Source organism: Schistocerca nitens, chromosome 5 (genome assembly GCF_023898315.1).
Source record: "Schistocerca nitens isolate TAMUIC-IGC-003100 chromosome 5, iqSchNite1.1, whole genome shotgun sequence".
NCBI lineage: Eukaryota > Metazoa > Arthropoda > Insecta > Orthoptera > Acrididae > Schistocerca > Schistocerca nitens.
Genome location: NC_064618.1, coordinates 409,601,232 through 409,623,443, shown reverse-complemented (window position 1 = coordinate 409,623,443; position 22,212 = coordinate 409,601,232). Strand labels below are relative to the sequence as shown.

At 38.7% G+C, this 22,212-nt stretch overlaps 1 protein-coding gene across 1 annotated transcript in view; it reads right to left on the bottom strand.

Moving 5' to 3' along the window:
* Window positions 1-599: 599 nt before the first annotated feature.
* The window catches only part of LOC126259393 (enolase-phosphatase E1), a 36,604-nt gene continuing 14,991 nt past the window's right edge, over window positions 600-22,212 (bottom strand). The window contains exons 5-6 of the mRNA XM_049956164.1: window positions 17,810-17,933; window positions 600-4,588 (exon numbers count right to left, since the gene is read on the bottom strand). Coding sequence (XP_049812121.1) covers window positions 1,635-4,588; window positions 17,810-17,933 — 3,078 coding nt within the window. The 3' untranslated portion in view covers window positions 600-1,634. The remainder of the gene's footprint in view (window positions 4,589-17,809; window positions 17,934-22,212) is intronic.

Below are 22,212 nucleotides of genomic sequence, written 5' to 3'. Positions count from 1 at the left end.
ATACAGAATTTAAGTTCACAGCATTGTCTGGCATACATTTTAACTGTTCACACATGATCAATTGTCATTTCTCAACTTGACCCATAGTAAGAAAAGAAAATTCTAACAAAGTTCTTCGTAGCACGAAACAATTGTTGGGCTGTTAGAAATAATTTGAAGCTTTAGTCACTGACTCAATTGAAATACAAATGAAGCAACTACGGCAAAGTGACAAAGGTCACTGAACAGGTTCAAATTAGGTTGCTCTTTTTATCTTTTTGCAACCCCATATCTTTCCTATAAATGAATCTACTTCCACATTTGGTAAAATTAGTAGCAAAACGTAGGTGTCATGGTCTGTATTTAAACAGAATTAGCATGAATAGTATGTCCACAATGTGAATGTTGCAACTAGTTTATCTTCATAGATGGATAAATACAGCAGGTAAAGTACGCAACATGAATATTACGGGAATTTTTGATCAGTGAAGTGAAGTGTTTCACATTGAGAAACTAATGTATTCCTCATCTTACACAGCAATACTGACATCACTTCCATGTATTATTTCCCACCCTTTTGACTTTAAGGAAGATAACTACAAACACTTAGTAAAACAACCTTGCTGAAGACAATTTTTATTGTCATTTTACATCGTTGACAAAGACAACTACGCAGATACAACTATTATTCACAATATTACAAAATTGCAGGCTTTGACACTTTCTCCCCTTAATGTATTTTTGAAAATTTTACTTCACAATACTCTATAGCACATAATACATTTCTCATAAGTACAAGATCACTGCAACTGCCCTAAAATTTACTTACGAGACTGCTAATTTAAAAAATTATACTTTATAAAGAGTAAAATTCCTGTACTGCAGTTACAAAACTTATCACTTCAATACTCTTCTAGTGTTACAGCAATACTGTGGTAAAAGGAACATTGTTTCAAAATAATACAAAGTGGTCACTGTACATTAAAACATTTGACAGTGTCCAGAACACTGCAGGAGATATTCACAGAGGCAGGACAAGTAGAACACTGACAACTTTCATGTATCTGCTATTGCTATAATATGAACTGCAACAGCTAACTCAGTTCTGTTACTATTATAAGAAGGAATATATTAATAAAAAAGTTTAGGAAGTACAGATTAACTTTACAGTAGTATATTGATATAAAAATATAATCTCCATGTGAAAACATTAAAATGTTATCTTCTAAGGTAGTTGTAAAAGTGAACACTTATGGCAGCTCTCGGAATGTAGCAGAATTGAGCACAACTAGTCCATGTACTCTAAATTTCAGGAATGGACCTTATTACATTATGTATGATATATTTACAACATGTGAATTCTTATTAGCAACATGGTTTACCAAATGGCAAAGCCAGACACTGTAAAATATGGGACATAAGGAACATCAAACAGCCTGACTTGCCTGGAAGTACAAGTGGTACCCTTCATTTGCTAGCAATTGTTGGGAAAGTGTTATATAGTGAAACTGTTTAAAGCTCCATATTTTGGCACTTAAGACTGAAAGTACATTTTTCATCTGTATTTTAAACTGTAGCAGTCTCACTGGTACATCACTTACATTAACAACCATATATTATGTTAGTTCCAATAATTTTATTTATGCAAGCATGGTCTAAGTGCTAACAACATTGTCAGCCACTTTATCAGTACTCTCCACTGCTACTTTAAGCTTCTCACTAGTGTTCTCAGTCTTTTCTGTACTCTCACCATTTTCAACACAGCTATTAACATTCTTTTTCCCTTCCTTTAATTCATTTTCAGTTTCTTTTACATTATCTGCAACATTCTGACCTCCAGCCTCACTTATTTTATTTTCATTATTTGATGATTCAGTCTTAGTTTCAAGTACATCATCTTTTGCCGTTGACACTGCATCAAGCTTCCCTGTGCCGGCAGGGTCATTTTCCTCCTTAACAGCTATATCTTTGTTCACAGAGTTACAGTTAGCATTGTCAACCACAGGGGTAGAATCTATAGGAGCACCTTTTGTACATTTACTGCTTTCCTCATCAGCTGCTGTCTCTCTTTCAGCCTGTGTTGCTTTAGATTTGTCATTACCATCATCTTTTACTGTACTTTTCACAGCTTCATCCTTATTTGTAGCCATGGGTTCAGCATCTTCTGTAACCATTGGTTCAGGATCTTCCGTCACCATATGTTCAGCGTCACTTGTTGATGAATTTTTTGCTCCTTCAGTGTCGGGCTTTGCTTCATCTGTTGCTACAGATTCAGCTTCATCTGTGACCATTGGTTCAGACTCATCTTTGATCACAGGTTCGGCTTTCTCAGTTGATATTCGTTCAGTGTCATCTGTGACCATTGGTTCAACATCTTCCATGGGTACATCAGTTTTGTTATCAGCTTTCATTTCAGTCACAGATGCAACACTATTAGCCTTGACATCTGAAATAACTTTTGTAGCATTGCCACCATTCACACAGCTGGCTACCTTAGCCTTATCACCAGCTGGGTCCACCTCTGTCACAGAATCTGTATTACAACTATTTGGGGCTGCCTCCATCATATTGTCCTCAGGGGTCACCTCCACTGCAGTCTCTGCCTTACCATCATCTGAGGTTGCACCCACAGCAGCCTCAACCTTAGCACTATCTGGGGTCGCCTCCGCCGCAACCTCAACATTACCAGCATCTGGGGTTGCCTCTGCCGCAGCCTCTGCCTTACCATCAACTGGCGTCACCTCCACCGAAGCCTCAGCCTTACCATCTGACGTTGCCTCTGCCGTATCCTTGGCCTTACCACCATTTGGTGTGACTTCCGCTGCAGCCTCGGCCTTACTACCATCTGGCATCACTTCTCCAGCAGCCTCATCCTTGCTACCATCGGGCATCACTTCTGCAGCAACCTCATCCTTACCATCATCTGACATTGTCTTCACTGCAGTGTCAACCTTACCACCATCTGGGGTCACCAGCACTGCAACCTCGGCCTTACCACCATCAGAGGATGCCTCCATTGCAGCCTTGGCATTGCCATCATCTGAGGATGCCTTCACTGCAGCCTCAGAACCATCTGAGATTGCCTCCACTGTAGGCTTAGCTTTACCACTACCTGGTGTTGCCTCTGCTGTAACCTTGGCCTTACCATCATCTGGAATTGCCTCCCTTACATCCTCGGCCTTACTGTCATCTAGGGCTGCCTCCATCATAGTCTCGGTTGCCTCCATAGCAACCTCAATCTTACCACCATCTACGGCTGCTGGAGCCTTGGTCTCACTTGAGGGCACAACTGCTTTACCTTTAACCTCATCTGTTGCTGGAGAAATATCAGTTCCTACCCCACTGACTGGTGCACTCTCCTGTGCAACTTCTTTATCTTTTTGTTCTGATTCATCCTTATTTTTGAGGTCTCCTGTGTGTGCAGGTGTCAGATCATCTGTTTCCATTGGTTCAGTCTTATTTACTTCAGATTCAGTCTTTTTAGTGACAGGTTCAGCTTCAACAGGTTTTAGGGATTCAGTCTTACTAACTGGAGCAGATTCAGAGTTATCAGTAGTGGCACATTCAGTCTTTGCACAAATTTTTTCAGTCTTTTCAGTATGTGTACATTCAGTCTTATTTGGCAGCTCAGCTGTGTTAAGTAATGTGGATTCAGTCTTTTCAGTCAGAGATTCTACCTTTGTCTTACTGTCAGTAGCATCAGATGAGAGAGATTCTGTACCATCCTTACCAGATGTATGAGGTGAGTCATCACAAATATTGCTGTCATGTTCTCCCATTTCAGTCTTATTACAAAGCTTGGCCTTATCACTGTCAGCCAATTTAATGTCAGTCTTACCATCAGGAACTACAGTGTCATTACCAGTGACTGGCAAGTTATTAGCTGCAGGACTAGGACACTTTTCTGAAGATGAACTGCTATTCTTATTTTCATTTAATATTGCATCTTTAGAATTTGTAGAGTTATCACTATTTGTTTTTATTGGAGTATCATTATTAGCATCAGATTTAGAGAGACTGTCTTTAGGACATTTGGGCCCATTGGTTTCTACCTGGTTATCAATATTCATATCCAACTTTTCTGCACCATTTATTTCCAATGTATCTGTTTCATTTGACTTTTTTTGCTCCGTAATTGCAACAGTACCCTTATCAGCAAGTACCTCACTACCAGTTTTCTTAGTACTGCTAAGATCATTGTTCACATTATCTTTGTCTTTGCAGCTGGTCTGATTTGCTTCTTCAATGCTGTCACACTGTTCCACAGGTGTTTGCTTCATGGAATCTGGCTGTACCTCTACAGCCTCAACCATCTCAGTACTACTTACCCCTTCAGCTGCTTTTGATGTTTGAGTTTTATCAGCAATTGGCTCTTCTTGCATTTCCACATCCTGCATACTAGATACATCAACTACAGCAGAATTTGCCTTTCCCTGTTCTAATGTTTCCTCTTCAGATTTCTTTCTTCTCTTCACAGATGTTTCAAATACAATGTCATCAAATGACTTTATTACTGGAAACTCAAGTTTATCTTCATCTGTAATAGGAAGGTTTCCTTCTCTGACCACAATGACAGCCTGTAAGCCTGCTGATTTTGCTGCTCTTGCTTCTGTAATGGAATGAAAGACTAATTAAAATTCTGCCCCAACAGTAGGCCCAGTACACTTCACAGTACCAAACATACCAATTTTTGTTTTTAACGTTTGTCACTGGCAGAACTTCAGGAACATAAACATAACAAGTTAGAGATAAGAATGTTTTTACCTTAGACTGCAATTAACGATCTTCAGTTTTTTATTGTAACATGATTGATTTTCAAGCTAATAATCTCTTCAGAAATATCTGAACAGTTCCATACCCTGGAGAAGTATGTATATACTTAAGCTTTCCATCATTGATAGAAAATGCCTCAAAATTGATCATGTTACAATAAACTGTATATCATTTAATTAATTTTAGTATGAACCAAATTAACTAAAATTTACCCACTGCGTCTGCAAAAGCAATACATGTAATGAGCAAATACAACTTGTTACAAAATTACAAAACATGTCATCTTAACATCTAATATGACTGACTCCTCATTAACCCTTAAGTAAGCATGCGTTTTCTGTACACATGTTAAGAATATCTTGTCTTTACTGTCTGTATATTACCGAGTTAAACACTGAGCAGACTTAGTTTAATTTTAATTGAAGTAAAGAATGATAAAATAAACTTACATAATACACGCTAACAATAATGAAACGAACTTTGATTATATTGCTTTGTTGCCACAGATAGATCTTACCCCACAGTAATGACCCACTCAATGAAGCACAGTAGCATCAGATATCAGCCAACCATTTATTCAATTACTAATTATTTCTTTGACAACTGCCTCACTGTGGGAGTGTGCTGCTGCTAGCTCATGGTCTGGATAATTTTCTTGCAGTGATTTTAAATTTCTCACCCAGCTTGCTGTTTACTTTATATTACTGCTGCTCAGATGTGGGACAACGTATCACTGGATTAGTTGAAGCAATAATGAAGGAATAGGTACAGGCTCGCAATTGTGAAACAACGGAATGGTGCAAAACAATTTTAATTGTGGCTGGTGCACTGTATACATAGGCACATCCACTAGTGGGTTAGGAGTGCAATATGAATTCCACTGTTAACTGCAGACAAAGCAAGTAGGTGACAAAAGTACTCAAGTACACTGAAAGCCTCTGCGAGGAGAAGGATCTGTGCAAAGACACAATATGGACACCATTGGGGGTTTAATATTAGAGTTTAGCAGGGCTTTGGAAAATTTGCAACCCAGTAACAAGCAAGGGATAGATATTCTTTAGGAATTTCTAAAATTATTGGGGGAAGTGCCAACCAGACAACCATTCAAATTATGTATAGAAGCTATGAGCCTGGAGACATACAATCAGACTTTCATAATATCACCCACACAATTCTAAAATTATGAAGGGCAGATACATGTGAGAACTATTACACAATTAGCATAAACTAATGCATCCAAGTCACTATTAAGAATAATATATAGCAAAACAGAAAAATGGACTATCTCTTAGAAAAAAAATCACAGAGGCTGTTCTGAATTCTCACTTAATAATGGAAGCAAGACTTAAGAAAAATCGAGACATTCATAGGATTTCTAAACCTAGAAAATGTGTGACAACAGAACGTGGGGCAGGATCTTTGATACAGAGAAAAATCTGTGGAAGCTACATGGAAAGATGGGTAATATACAATATGCACAACAATCAACAGGGTATAATAAGAATGGAAGACCAAACATCAAGTGATCAGTCTATACATAGAAAAAGCAATAACACAAATTGAAGGTTTGAGAGCACAATTAAAATTCAGGGTGACAGGATATCAATATAAGATATGATGACATTGCCGTCTTTTGTGAAACTGAAGAAAAATTACAGGATCTGTTGAATGGAATGAACAGAAATGAGTACAAATTATAATTGAGGATAAACCAGAGAAAGATTAAAGTAATGAGGATTAGCAAACTGGCAAACATGAACTATACAAAGTTAAGAAATCTGCAATCTTGGAAGCAAAGCAACATGACAGCTGAAAGGAAGACAAAAGCAGCAGCACAAGGATAATTCCTCACCCAAAGAAGTTAACTAGTAACCAACATTTTGGTCTAAATTAGAGGAAGAAATGTACACTTCAAGCACAGCATTAATCACAGACTGCAAGAAAACCATGAAAGACAATCTATGCATTTGAAATGATGTGCTATAGGAGGACACTTAAAATCAAGTGGACTTTTTAATACTAGGGATGAGCAAGTACTCTCTAGAATCGCTGAGGAAAGGAAAATATCGAAGATGGTGATGAGAAGGGATAGGATGCTTTAACATGTGATGAGAGATCAGGGACCAATTTCTACAGTATTGGATATAGCTATAAAGAGGAAACTCTGTGACAACATATTGGAATGCATCCAACAAATAAGTTAGGACAAAGGGCACAGGTGCTATCTGGAGATGATGAGGTTGGCAGAAGAGGAATGAAACTGGTGAGCGACATCACACCAGACAAGGAGCAGATGATAGATACTGTCCTATCAACTGGAAAATTGATATCTTTCATTTCACTCATTGCCTGATTTCAAAAAGTCTAAAATATAAATACAATTTGTAGTAATTGAAAATTGGGCTCTGGCTACTAAACACAACAGAAAATTGAAAGAAGAAACCAATTTAAAATAATGTTAAAAAATATGTTTGCTTAAATAGTCTTAGCTGCCTTCGAGAGTGTGACTTTATGATAAAATTTTATATAATATATGTGATATTTTACTTCCATTCTTGTTTTCTGTGTACTGATTCATTTCATGATCAGGTGATCATCTTCAATCATCATTCCTCCTCACAGTGTAGAAATTACAGCTTTTAAATTGTACAGCTTTGTATTGACCATGTAATATGAATTTCAGTAAGTACGTCAGAATCATGAAGAAAATTCAAACTGCACTGGAGCAGTTACAGAAGAAGCAATCCATTTCTGAACATGATACTGCAATTTAAATACTATCACTTATTCACTGTATTTTAATTTCGACTGCCTTTACTAATATTATAGAGTTATGCATGATATGGATCATAATTAACTGATAAATATTTCAGACTGCTTCAGTTACCCTTAAAAATTATTTGAAAGTGAATGCTATTATTGTGATTTACTCATAAAGTGTTTACAGTGGAAGAAAACCTATGTTTTCAATGTTTCTAACACCTCAGAAATTTTGAATCTGACCGGAGTAAATCTGTGTGAGCCTACTCTGCATACTCTGCATACTAAATTTTATGCATTTTGCCTCTAACTAAAATCAACACAACTGAGGCACAGCACACAATCACATATTAGCATTGTTAGCTGCAACAGGCAGAACACACTTTGTTGGTGATACACATTTTTCTAAATTTTTGACCAAAAAACTCACATTGCAATGTCATTCCTTGTCACACCAGTGTCAAAGTTGGCACAGAAACAGCTAAGTAAAAAATCCGTGCAATTCACATTTATATTTAACAGCTGACTTCGGAATTTGCCTTTTTGCGAGACCGTGTTTGCAAGATTCACGTGCCGATTTGACGTTATAGACTTATATTTTACTGTCCGCATCACTTCTGCATAATCTTTCATTTATTCTATCAATATCTGTTTGTGCTGTGATATGAAATATTGAATAGTCATAAGCGCCTCAATATACCCTTATCAATTGCAGGTTTAAACTTAACTGTGCTCTTAAAATTTGAGAATAGTAAGCCTATCCTTGTTCAAAAAAGTCTAATTTCAATGCATATGTGAGAAAATCGTCGTTTGACAATTTTCAGACACTTACAAAAATATTTTCGTAAGTTTCCAGTAAGAGTGTTTTTGGAAAATTATTACACAGCAAATCAGTGTGAGATTCAGTTACTGTCAAAGACTGGATCACCCTTCATTTCATTCTATATTCCCGACAAAGCCAGTTGGATTGTCATGCCCTACCCACTGTACAGTCCTGACCTCGTACCTAGTGATTTACATTTGTTTTCCACGTTAAGGGAACTCTTGGGTGGACAACGAAGTTTCTTCTTTCCAACAATGTGAGTAAAACAATGCTGTCCACTTGTAAAAATGAAGGGAACCTTACTTCTGGATCAAAGCTCATACCTGTGGTAACGGTATTAAAGGTACCTTAAGTATTATTCTCTACTGTGTAACCCTGCTTCCTCTGCAGGAAGTACAGGTTCTCTCATTACTCCCCACTTGACTGCAAGTGGCGTTTCAATGGTATACCTAAGTGTCCTGTATGGAGAGAATGGGGACCACAGATGACTCAGGGTGTTATAACATCCCCCCTAATCAACAAGATTGAGGTGCTGTTTTCCATTGCAACTGAGCCAGTGGCCCTCACTTTACCTATTTTGGAAAAATCTGTTTTGCCCCATGTCAAGATCAAGCAAACACAAAGCAGTAGGTTCTATAGTTAAATTCTTTTATCTTGGCAGCTTGCGCATGCCCGCCCAGACACGGGAGACTGCTGCGTTGCCAGCTTGCAAACGACGCACGCGCCAAGAGAGGCAGCGCCATAGTATAGTATAGTTCACAAACTGAAGTTTAGAGGGGAGTGCGCAGTTTATGGAGTAAAGCCACCATGGCCGCATTAACCCCTTCACTGCTATCGACGTGCTCCCCGCATTCCGCGCAGTGCACGATTTTGTCATCACTGCACTGCTCGCCTTTGCTGACACATGGTGTTCCGACTGCTTTGACACACTTATCATTCGATTTCACAAAAACTATTTGGCCCAAAAATTTGATTTTCACACATCTTGACTAATATCTTCCCCCCATAAACGACTTAATTTTGTTTCGATGTTCAACGCAGTTATTGTGCAGCATTAAATGTAGTAAACCATTGCACGAAATTTTGAAGAGTTTGCAGAGGTGAAAGTCCATAGCGTATACTTTCCGTATGGTCTATTTTAGTTGCCACAATGTTGAGAATGAAATGTGGACAAGAAACCTAAATTTCATATAAAACTTACTGTATAATAATATCCCATTTAATTTAAGTACCAAATAGGTGTCATATGAAATAATGAGAAATATTCCATCTTTCGCGACTGTAACAAAAGTTTTATTTATACCAGAGTTATTTCGCTTTTTTCTAAAACGTTCTGATTAAAACAAAATTGGCGAAGTACACAAAATTGGAATTGTGGACATAATAAAACATAGAAACTAAAATGTATTGTCAGTGAGGCGTAGTGTGCAAACAATTTGTGTTTGTCACAACGGACAGCAAATACTTGACAAAACATAGATCAGTCGACGAAAACATTGAATATGATGATACTGCCAAAGTAGCAAAGCAAAGAATTGCGTCAGACAATCAAGTAGCTCGGTAACGTATGAGCCGAAATTCTGCTCTAAATAATACTTTTAATACTGTCGCAAAGAATATATCTCAATATGAATAGTAAAACAGCGACTGCAGAAGAGAAGATATACAAACAAAACGGATAACATGAATATTGTATGTGTGCCTTTTCATTGTTTTTAATTGCTGTGAAAAGAAATATTGGAGGACAAAATTAGAAAAACCGAAAACTTATGTTTATAATGAAGAGATAAAGCACTAGAAATTTCAAAAAATTACATTCAAACGAATAAAATTCATGAAGTAAGACACTTCGATATTGTTCTTAAATAAAGAAAATAAGTACCGAACAAGGTTTGAACACACAACCTTTCGCTTAACAGCCAAACACCCTGACTACTACACTAACACAGCTCGTTATTCAACTGACGTCATGGAGGACTCAAATATCTCGAAAAATACCGACAAACACTGTTCGTATACTATGAATTATTCAAGTTTCGTCGAATTACAATAGGAAATGAACAATTACCGCTCTTCTTTATTGCAAAAAAGCGGTTCGTGAGAATGATACAAGCACCTTTCCTTGCTATTGCCTGAATTTGGAGGCTTATTGCTTGTTTGATTTAATTAATTAATAGAATATGAAGCAATTGGTATAAAGAATGCTTTCTCCAAACTTACTATGAAAGAAAGTCTGCTAGCAAGACATTGCTTTTGTTCAATTACTTTCTTTATGACTGAACGTTTCTAAAACTGAAGCTACTCGTCCATGCTCTGCACAGCAGTTGAGCTCTGGCAACGTCATTCTCTGTTCATTGGCTGACTGTTTTGTGACGTCAGATGCGCAGAACGAACCTAAACTCTGCCGCCGTCGTAAATGACGTGCACTTTAGTAATAATCAGTAGTTCAAATACATTACAAATGATGGTATCCTTACGGAAACAGTTTCAAGGGACAAGAAAGGATACCAGGTGCAACCAATGTGTATGCCTGGGGGCTTCAACATGAAGTTATGCCACAGAGGGAAAAGGGTGCAAGCAACTGCAGATTGTGGCACATCCTGGAACTAATGATGCCTGTCATCTGGGCTCCAAGGTCCTACTTTGATCATTCCTGTAACTTGCAGAGATGACTGAGAAGACCAGCTTTGCACATGAAGTTTCAATGAAGCTCACAATTTATAGCATTGTCCCCTTGGTTCTGAAACCAATGGAATGACTAAACTAGATACTTTTAAGGTTCTGGGACAAGCTACGCTGTGACTTCCTGGACTTGCACCATTAAGGTTGAGAGCTGTAGGGTCCCCCTAAATGGGTCAGATGTGCACCAGACCTCACAATCTGCTACCCAGGTAGCCGACAGTGTGCGGTGTGCACTTTTAGAGCAGGCTACTCTCCATCCAATCCAGATAACAGCAGTAGGAAATCCACAAGTATCAGTCTAAGACCAAAAGAAATGCCTGTCACAGGTGAGTTAAAATTCTTGTTAACTGCCAAAACATTAGCACTATGCCAGCCAGCAACACGATGGTGTCTGCATAGTATCACTCTGTGGCCAGCAACAGCACAGCACACTAGTATCTTTTGCATTCTCTTGCTGTTTTGTTTAAGTAACAGTAAGTTACACGTGTCAACAAGTGTTTTGTTTTTATAAGCACTTGTGCCCTTTCATCATGGTGCACGAAAGAGAATTTATGATTAATGCGCGGACATCCTGTCAGATGTTCCGAACAACTTGGCCGTCTGGGAAGAAGACATTGGATATCTTTCTTGTGACATCATACGCGCGTGAGATCGCTCTAAGTTTTTATATATTTTAGGTTTCAGATACATAGTTTAACAGTTTTTGTGATAATATTTATTATATAAGTAACGTATTAGTAGTTTCTTCATTCACCTCTGCCTTTCTTGTGTTGTGACCTGATATTTGTGAGTGTTTCATACCGAGCAACTTAACCTCTTACCTGTGTTTACATTCCGTGCTGACCAGTTGCAGCTGTAGCGGCACATCGAAAGCTAAGTACTAATTAATTGTTTGTGTATAGTGGTTTATTTAGAAACTTTAGTAGTCTTCAACCGGTGTTCTTTGTGTTTTCTGGTGAAAATTTCAGAAGAAGTTTTTGGGAAGTGTTTTCAGTTTCGTTACTGTGTCATTAGACATTTGATTTTCTTTCTGTGTTAGTCTTTTGTTATATTCTCATTTTTTGTTGTTTAATACTATTAATAATAGTAGTTACTTCCATTGTAGAGTAAGTTTGTGATTATTGTAGCCAGTTTAACAACATCTTATTGTAGTAGCAGAACTTAGATAAAGTAGTTTTCTTGTTTCAATAACTGTAAAATTTTACCATGAGTGAGAAGTGTGGGCTTTGCCATAGGTTCGTGAGTAGTGGATTGCGGTGTGAGACTTGTTCGAAGTATTTTCACTGGGGGGAATGCAATGGGGAAGCCAGTGGGCCTTCTGGTGAGATCCTCTCCTGGAACTGCAGGTTATGTAGCAAGAGTAAGTTGATAGAGGAGCAGGAGTGTAGGATCTGTGCCCTTCAGGTGCAGTTGAAAAACTGCACAGGAGCAGCTAGATAGGATGAGGAGGGAGAAGGGAGTTGGGGAATAGGAGCTTGCTGTTGGCAAGAGATCTGCTGGGAGAAGGAGATTTTCAGATAGTTTTACTATTGGTGTTTGCAATAGATATGACCAACTGTCAGAGTCTAGTGGAGAGGAATCTCTAGTAACTGTAGATGTAGATGTAGGAAGTATGCAGCAGACCTCAGCAGTTACAGTGGCTAGGTCAGTTGCAAAGTCGAAGAGGAAGAAGAAGGTTCTGCTATTAGGTAGTTCTCATGGCAGAGGTGTAGGCCAGCAGTTGCAGGAAGTGTTGGGGAGTGAGTACCAGGTCACCAGCATTGTGAAGCCTAATGCAGGATTGGCTCAGGTGACTTAACATAGGGGGGTTATGTAGGGATTTTACTAAAGAGGATCAAGTAGTGATTGTGGGTGGGGCTGGTAATAGTATTGATATGGATGGGGAGTATGACTTAGATGGTGACCTGGAAAAGATAGCCACTCAGACTGGCAACACAAATGTTCATTTCATGGGACTGTTTCAGTGTCACAATTGGCCTCATCTTAATACAGCCCTCAGGTGTAATAACATGAGACTTGGGGGTGCGCTGATGACAGAAGGCACGGGTCACATTTCAGTGGTGGAGTCGATCAGCAGGACGGGTTTCACTAGACATGGCCTGCACCTCAACAGGTATGGGAAGGGGAGGTTGGCAAAGCTTATAGGTGACAGCACAGGTGGGGGTGGTGGGATCACTCATGGGAAATTTCCTGTAGTAGTGGGTGTTAGAGCTGCACCGTTTTTAGATTGAAGTAGCTGATAGGTATTCCTGCTTAAGGGAAGTCTCTCTAACAGAGAAACCACTTTCGACAAAGCTTAGGTATCCAAATAATGAGGGAATTAGTATATTTCATCAAAATATACAAGGTATTAGAGATAAAGTTAGTGAACTGCTTATAGATGTTGACTCAAATTATTGGTATATCTGAACACTTCTTAAAGAGAATTCAGAGGCTTCCTTTACCTGGATAAAAACGGACTGGCAGCTTTTCTAGGAGCTCTTTGCGGTGTGGGGGAGTAGCTATGTATGTGAAAAATTGCATCCCATTTGAGTCAATTGATGTTTCGAAGTACTGCACTGAAAAGGTGTTTGAATGTTGTGCAGGTGTGGTTAAATTTAGTGGAGCTAAACTAACTTATTATTTATAGATCTCCCAGACTCCGATTTCACAACATTTTTGCTAAAGCTAGAGGAGGTTCTTGGTTCACTTTATAGGAAATACAAAAAGTTGTGGTGACTTCAATATTAATTGTATATGTGATTGTCCAAGGAAAAGGATGCTGGTAGACCACCTTAATTCATCTAATCTTATGCAAACCGTATTATTTCCAACGAGAGTCCAAGGGAACAGTAGAACAACCATAGACAACATTTTTGTTCATTCCTCATCACTAGAAGAGCATTCTGTTAGCAAAAAGGTGAATGGCCTTTCAGATCATGATGCACAAGTTTTAACTCTAAAAGATTTTTGTGCTGCAACACGTGTTAAATATAGTCATCAGCTGTTTAGGAAAGCTGATCCAGTTGCTGTAGAGACCTTTGTAAACCTTATCAAAGAACAAGAGTGGCAAGACATTTATAGTGCTGATATAGTAGACGATAAATACAATGCTTTCCTCAAGACTTTTCTCATGCTCTTTGAAAGTTGCTTTCCGTTAGAATGTTCAAAACAGGGTACTTGCACAAACAGGCAGCCTGGGTGGCTGACTAGAGGGATAATATCCTGTAGAACAAACTGGCAGTTATATCAAAATGTATGTTAGAAACAGTCAAAATCTAAATGCAGAAGCCCATTACAAACAGTACTGTAAGGTGCTTAAAAATGTTATTAGGAAGGCAAAAAGTATGTGGTATGCAGGTAGAATAGCTAAGTCTCAGGATAAAATTAAAACGATATGGTCAGTCGTAAAGGAAGTGGCTGGTCTGCAGACAGGTCGAGGATATAGAATCAGTGCGTAGTGGGAATGTCCGTGTTACTGATAAGTCGCATATATGTACAGTATTTAATAATCACTTTCTGAATATAGCAGGTGAACTAAATAGAAACCTAGTCGCAACAGGGAATCATAAGGCGCTCTTAGAAAAAAGTGTTCTGAGACTGTTACCCAAAATGCTCCTCCGTGATACTGACAAGAGGGAGACTGACTTAATAATTAAATCACTAAAGACCAAGAACTCTCATGGATATGATGGGGTATCTAGCAGAATACTGAAGTACTGTTCTATGTATGTTAGCCCAGTACTTAGCCATATCTGTAACTTTTCCTTTAGGAGTGGTCGGTTTCCTGACCAATTAAAGTACTCGGTAGTCAAGCCACTTCATGAAAAGGGAGACAGGGATAATGTTGACAATTTTAGACCTATTTCTATGCCATCGGTGTTTGCTAAAGTTATCGAGAAGGTTGTATATACAAGGTTACTGGAGCATTTAAATTCACATAATTTGCTGTCAAATGTAGTTTGGTTTTAGAAATGGTTTAAGAACTGAAAATGCTATGTTCTCTTTTCTCTGTGAGGTTTTGGACGGATTAAATAAAAGGTTGTGAACGCTAGGTGTTTTTTGATTTAACGAAGAAGGCTTACGACTGTGCTGACCACAAAATATTACTGCAGAAGTTGGACCATTATGGAGTAAGGGGAGTAGCTTACAATTGGTTCACCTCTTACTTTAAGAACAGAAAGCAGAAGGTAATTCTCTGCAATACTGAGAGTGGTAGTGATGTTCAGTCCCAATGGGGCACTGTAAGTGGGGCGTTCCCCAAGGGTTGGTGCTGGGGCCACTGCTATTTCTTATTTATATAAATGATACGCCTTCTAGTATTACAGGTGATTCAAAAATATTTGTTTGCTGATGACACCAGCTTGGTAGTGAAGGATCTTGTGTGTAATATTGAAACAGTATCAAATAGTAGTTCATGAAATAAGTTTGTGGCTTGTGGGAAATAATTTGATGCTAAATCACAATAAGACTCAGTTTTTACAGCTTTTAACTCTCAATTCAACAAGAACCGACATTATGATCAGACAGAATGGGCATATTATAAATGAGACAGAACAGTTCAAGTTCCTAGGCATTCGGATAGATAGTAAGCTGTTGTGGAAAGCCCAATGTTCAGGATCTTTTTCAGAAACTAAATGCTGCTTTACCATTAGAACAGTATCTGAAATAAGTGATAGTTCAACACGAAAAGTAGTCTACTTCGCATATTTTCATATGCTTATGTCATGGTATTTTTTGGGGTAATCTTGATTCAAAAACGGTATTTTTGGCTCAAAAACAGGATGTTTGAGCTGTATGTGGTGTAAGTTAGAGAACCTTTTGTCGACCCTTATTCAATAGTCTGGGAATTCCGACACTGCCCTCACAGTATATATTTTCTTCAATGTCATTTGTTAGCAATACTAGCTGATTCCCAAGAGCTAGCAGCTTTCACTCAGTTAATACTAGGCAGAAATCAAATCCACATGTGGAATGCAGTTCATTGACCCATGTGCAGAAAGGAGTGCAGTATTCTGCTGCATCCACTTTTAATAAGCTACCACAAGAACTCAAAAATCTTAGCAGTAGCCCAAACACGTAAGTATAAACTAAAGAGTTTCCTCATGGCTCACTCCTGTCGAGGAGCTCCTGGACGAGCTGAAAAATTAGCAAATTCCAGTGTTACACTGTTGATTTTCTTTATTTGAAGTTAAACGACATGTAACACGGAATGGAAAAGATGATGCAAAGGCTGGGGAGGTTGTAGGGATATGAAATGGAATGAGAGCATAGGCTCAATCATGTGTTAAGCAGGAGTATACTTCGACTGACTGGCAGAATACTGGGAATGTGCAGTTAGTCTACAAATGAAATTGCTTACAAACCACTTGTGTGACCAGGTCTAGAATATTGTTGAAGTGTGGAGGCCCCGTAACATAGGATTAGAGGGCTGTACAAATGGTCATAGGCTTGTAAGACCAATGGGAGGGTTTTACAGTGATGAAGAAACTGAACTTGTTGACTAAGATAGACAAACTACCCTCAGAAAGTTTCAAAAACCGGCTTTAAATCACGACAGATTATACTACAACCTCTTATGTATCACTCACATGGGGATCTTGAGGACAATATTAAACAATTTCAGCACAAGCAGATGCTTTCAATCATTCTTCTTGCACTCCATAAATGAATGAAATGCAAAGAAAGTCTAATAATTGGTACAAAGGAATACACCCTCTGGATGCACTTTGCAATTGTCTGCTGAATATGGATGTAGAAGTACGCATCTGTTCAACTACATCTGCTATTTCTGAAGTAATCCATGACAAGCTCCAAGTGATAAATCTGACTTGTTCCACAATGGTTACTAAATTTCTGCTCGCAAAGTGGATGGTCAAAAGGAAAGCATTTTTTTAGTGGTTCCATATCACACATATCGTGGTTGCTTACGCAAAGAGTTCCATTGGTACACACAACCAAAAGCAAAGTATTTTAAGTTGACTTACATTTTAAAGAAAGCAAGATTTTACATCACTTCTGCAAAATTTTCACTCATCTGAATATCAACAGATTCAGATAATTGCAAGTAGTTGCGAAAAAGACCTGGCAAAAGTTGGCCACTAAAATGATTAAATGGGAACATTTTTCAAGCAAAACACGAAACTAGAAAGTTAAAACATTACCCTCTTGCTGAATACTCACTACATACAATTTTTTTTTACAAATTGTGAAAGATTTGGATGAATGAAAATTTATTAAATGAAATGGCTTGATACCACTTCAAGTAAGTTTGTTTTCATTTGGTATATTGCTTTTAAGCACTTAAAAGCCCATTTCACAATTTAGGTAGGCAGGTAAACACATCAGCAAAACAAATGATTTGTATTGTTCTCAGAAACACTTTCACTGTTGCAACAAAATATTCAATGGACATGTGAAAAATGCGAACAGCAAGCAATGCACACCATTGTGTCAGTATTAAGCAGTGAAGTACCCTAACCTAACCTAGGCCAGAGACCAGTCAAATGGTGAAAACAGGTTTTATTCTTACATAACCTCATTCGGAATCAAATTTATTTCATTTCCTCACACAGGACAATCTTCAAAGCTATTGTAATGTAAACTGCTGGATTAATAAAATTATGAAACCAGCAACATCAAATCACTTTTCCTATATAAACCATTTCCAACATGAACAAAACAGTATTACTGTGGAATGTACTAAATATAGTGTACTACTAAATTCAGTACATTCCACTATACATGTAAGCTGCACAACAATGAAACTGTCATACCCACTGCTAAACATTTGAAAGGTGTATTTAAACTAACCTTTTGGAACATCTGTGAAGAATATAATTTCTTCACTTTTGCACTTCACGGACTTAACAATGTTGGAATAGCTGCTCTCTTCCACTTTTGGCCCCACTGCTGTATCGAAGTAACCCGAAAAAAGCTGCAATTCACAACAGCATTAAGACATTTGTAATATGAAAACCTGAGGGTAATTATCCCTCAGCATGGCAAAATATACACACTCTAAAACAGTATGGCACACTAATAGCATATTCTGTACACAAGCAGAGTTTCTCATGTCTTCACAGATAAAGAATTTGCACAAATTTTAACCATGAAAACTCAGAAGTGTTAATAATCAGATTTCAGTTAAGTGTTTCTTCAAAGTCTATAAATGCGCAATTGTTCAAAATTTAGAATTTTGTAGCTATAAAACAAGTTGTCAGTTCATGAAAAGTTAAAAGGGGAATTACTGTTTTGATTAATTACAGCATAAGGAAAAAAGATTGCCAGCGATACCTCTACACACCACAACATTTCAAGCAATATCAGGGATCCACAGACAGACTCAAAAGGAACAAGATATCAAGAAAAAGAACAATAAAAGGTCGCACAAATTATGTGCAAACAAGTTCTATGCACTAATGAAGGAGGAACATCCAAAAGTGGCTAAAGTATGTTCTGATATGTAACAAATTGAGCCAATGCCATCTGTACATGAAATTCTTTCAAGACAGGTTTGGCTACACAATTTGTAGCATTACAGAGCATTGATAAAGGAAAGGATTGCTTTTTAAACTTAGCTTAAAACAAGACCAAAAGGACGCAACCAAGTAGCCTCAGTTCAACATGAAATATATTCACTATTGCAAATATGGACAACCAGCTGTATAATGGAATAACAATGAAAATTTGTGTCAGACCAGAAATCGAACCTGGATTTCCTGCTTTATGGGAAAAGCTGCTAACCACTTTGGCTACCTGTGCGCAACTCATGGCCAGACCAAAACTTTCAAATGTCGTTCATGCATCACAACCCACACACACTACTTCCTGAAAAAGGGGGACATTTTAATTGATGTCAAGGTCCAAAGGAGCACAGCATCATACCTCTTAACACAGGCATCAAAATACTGTATTTACCCACCTATACCTGGTTGTTGTGGTCTTCAGTTCAGAGACTGGTTTGATGGAGCTCTCGCTGCTAATCTATCCTGTGCAAGCCTCTTCATCTCTGAATAACTACTGCAACCTACATCATTCTTAATCTTCAAAGTGTATTTGTCTCTTTGTCTCCCTCTACAATTTTTATCCCCCATACTTCCCTCCAATATTAAATTGGTGATCCCTTCTTTTAGTCAAGTTGTGCAACAAATTCCTCTTCTCTCCAATTTATTCATTACCACTTCAATAGTTACATGATATACCCATCTAATCTTTATCATTCTTCTGTAGCACCATATTTCAAAAGCTATTCTCTTCTTGTCTACACTATCATCCACATTTCACTTCCATACCTGGCTACACTCCATACACACACTTCCTGACACTTAAATCTATACTCTATGTTAAATTTCTCTTCTTCAGAAATGCTTTCTTTGCCCTATCCCTTGGGCTGGGGTAATGGTTGTGTATTATATGGCAACTAAGTTAAACTACCACTGTACACTAATGGTTGGATGCACAAGCTGTCACAGAATGTGTGGTTTGAAGACTTGGCTACTCAATAAAGTAGGACAATGATCTGTGGCATCTCTATTGAAAAAGCAGAATGCTGGGGCATGCACTAGTATTTCAGAGCACACCATTCATTGTACATTGCTGAACATGGAGCACCGCAGCACGCCACCCCTACGTGTGCCATATGGATCCTTCCCACCAACACCAGCTTTTCCGAATTGCAGGGGTGGGAACTTTTCCTGCAATACATCCTATGTTCCCATAACCCTCCTGGCCTCAACCTTTGTTAGTCACTGTCCTCATCCATACATGTCTTTCCCTGCTCCCATTCCAGCACTACACAGCTATCATTCCCCACCACTCACAGTTCCACCCCCCCCCCCCCTACCTGCCACCCACCCTGCAGCACTTCACTGTCCACCATCCCCACCATATTATCCCTCCCCTTTTCCACCCCAGCCTCCTTTGCCACTCCCATCATGCACTGGTGCTGCTGCTTGCAGTGTGGTTTCAGTTGCCTGAGACTGCAGTCGTGTGAGTTGCGTTTGTGTGGGTGTGTGCGCACATATGCATGTGTATTTTTGACAAAGGCCATTGGCTGAAAACTTTAAGTGTGAAAATCTTTGTTGTGCCTATCTGCAAACCAGTATCTCCGCTATATGGTGAGTTGTAACTTTCCTTCTCATAATACTGTTACCTTGGCCTTTACAGGATGTAATTACTCACCACCATAGTTCAAAAGCAGATTTCCCAGGCAATCACATCCAACAATGGTGCTCCTGATCCCTCCAAAAAAACACCTTTGGAACACACCACTTGTCAGTATCATCCTGGTCCTAACTATATTAATCAGCTACTTCGACAATGCCATTACTTCCTAAAATCATGTCCTGAAATGATATCCATTCTGAGATCTTGCCCACCACACACAGAACAACTTTTCATCACCCCCCCTCCCCCAATTGAAGCAATATCCTTATCAGACCATATGCTCCTTCAGCATCCATCTCCCTACCCTATGGCTTCTACCCCTGTGACTGCCCACTGAGATTTGATGTATGCACCCTCCTAGCACCACATATCAGCCCCGCAACTGGAAAAATATGCTATCAAAGGGACAGCCACTTGTAAAACGACACGTCATGTACCAGCTGTTATATGAACACTGTTTGGCCTTTTATACTGTCATGACTACAACCCAGTTATCAGTTGGGATGATTGGACATAGGCAGAAGGTGTATACCAGCAACACACAATACCCTGTTGCAGAGTATGCTCCAGAACAATAAGTCATGACCTATGTGGCTATTTCATCACACACCATATGAATTCTTCCCTTGGATGCCAATTCCGCAGAACTCCAGAAGTGGGCACTAGTGCTACAACATGTCTATGGCTCTCACCACCCACCTGTACTTTATAAACAATACTTCCTTCTGTCTCAGATTTTCTTCACAATAACTACCGTTTTCTTCACTCCATTTTGATTTTCTACATCTTTAATTTTCTGACCTGTGTTTTTCACTGTCACCCCCTCCGACATAGAATCAACTTAGTTTTTTACTCTCATTAACTCATGCACAATGTTTTCGTATTAATCTCTGCCTTACATCTTAGCCTGTCTTCCACCTTTATGCTCTCAGGTTTCCAAGTCTCGTGCAATGTAGTCCCCAACAATCAGTTTTCCCTTCTCATCCCACCATCCGGTGGGTCTCCCCTGACTCAGGGTTCTGGGTGACTTTTCTGAACTGCACCCCTTCTCCTAAACCTTTCCAGTCCTTTCAACTCCTCTGCTAGGGGGAGGAGCCACTGGCTCTGCATAACTCGTGTGTGTGTGTGTGTGTGTGTGTGTGTGTGTGTGTGTTTCCCCCTTATCCAATTACATTATATTGTCAAAAATTGCTTCTGTTGTAACAAGTATTTCAGCATGCTTTTTCTCAAGAATTTACTTTTTTATGTTTATCAAGTTCTGAGAAAATGCTCCTCAATGATTATTTCTTCCAACCAGCCATTTCAGAGGGTTATCCCGGCATCAGGTGGATTTATGCCTAAGGCAAGGCTATTGTGTGTATTCTGGCAGATTCAACCAAATCTCAAAAACAATAGCAAGAGAAACCTGATGTGGACCAACTGATCCATCAACAAACAGTGAATTACCAAGTGGGAAAAGAAAAGCAAAAAATGGACAAGTGAAGACAGCTTCACAGATAGTCCTATGAGTAATCCAGAGAGAGAGAGAGAGAGAGAGAGAGAGAGAGAGAGAGAGAGAGAGAGAGAGAGAGAGACTCACATACAAAAGCAGAGACCAAGAATCAATAGTGAGTTACAATAATGACACTAGCAACACTATTAAATCAATGAACCCCATGTTGCTGTGTGGCAAAGCCACAGTCCTTATTGACCAACATAATGATATTACATTGTTGTCTTCAGCCCTGAGGACTGGTTTGATGCTACTCTATCCTGCACAAGTCTTCATCTCTTAATATCTATTGCAACTTACATTCTTCCAAATCTGCTTACCATATTCATCTCTTGGGCCCTCTAAAATTTTCACCCCCCCTACACTTCCCTCCAATACTAAATTGGTGAGCCTTTGACCTCTCAGTGTCTTATCAATCGATCCCTTCTCATAATCAAGTTGGGCCACAAATTCCTTTTCTCTTTAATTCTACTAAGTACCACCTCATTAGTTATGTGATCAGCCCACCTAACCTTTAGCATTCTTCTGTAGTATCAATTCAAAGCTTTTCTCCTCT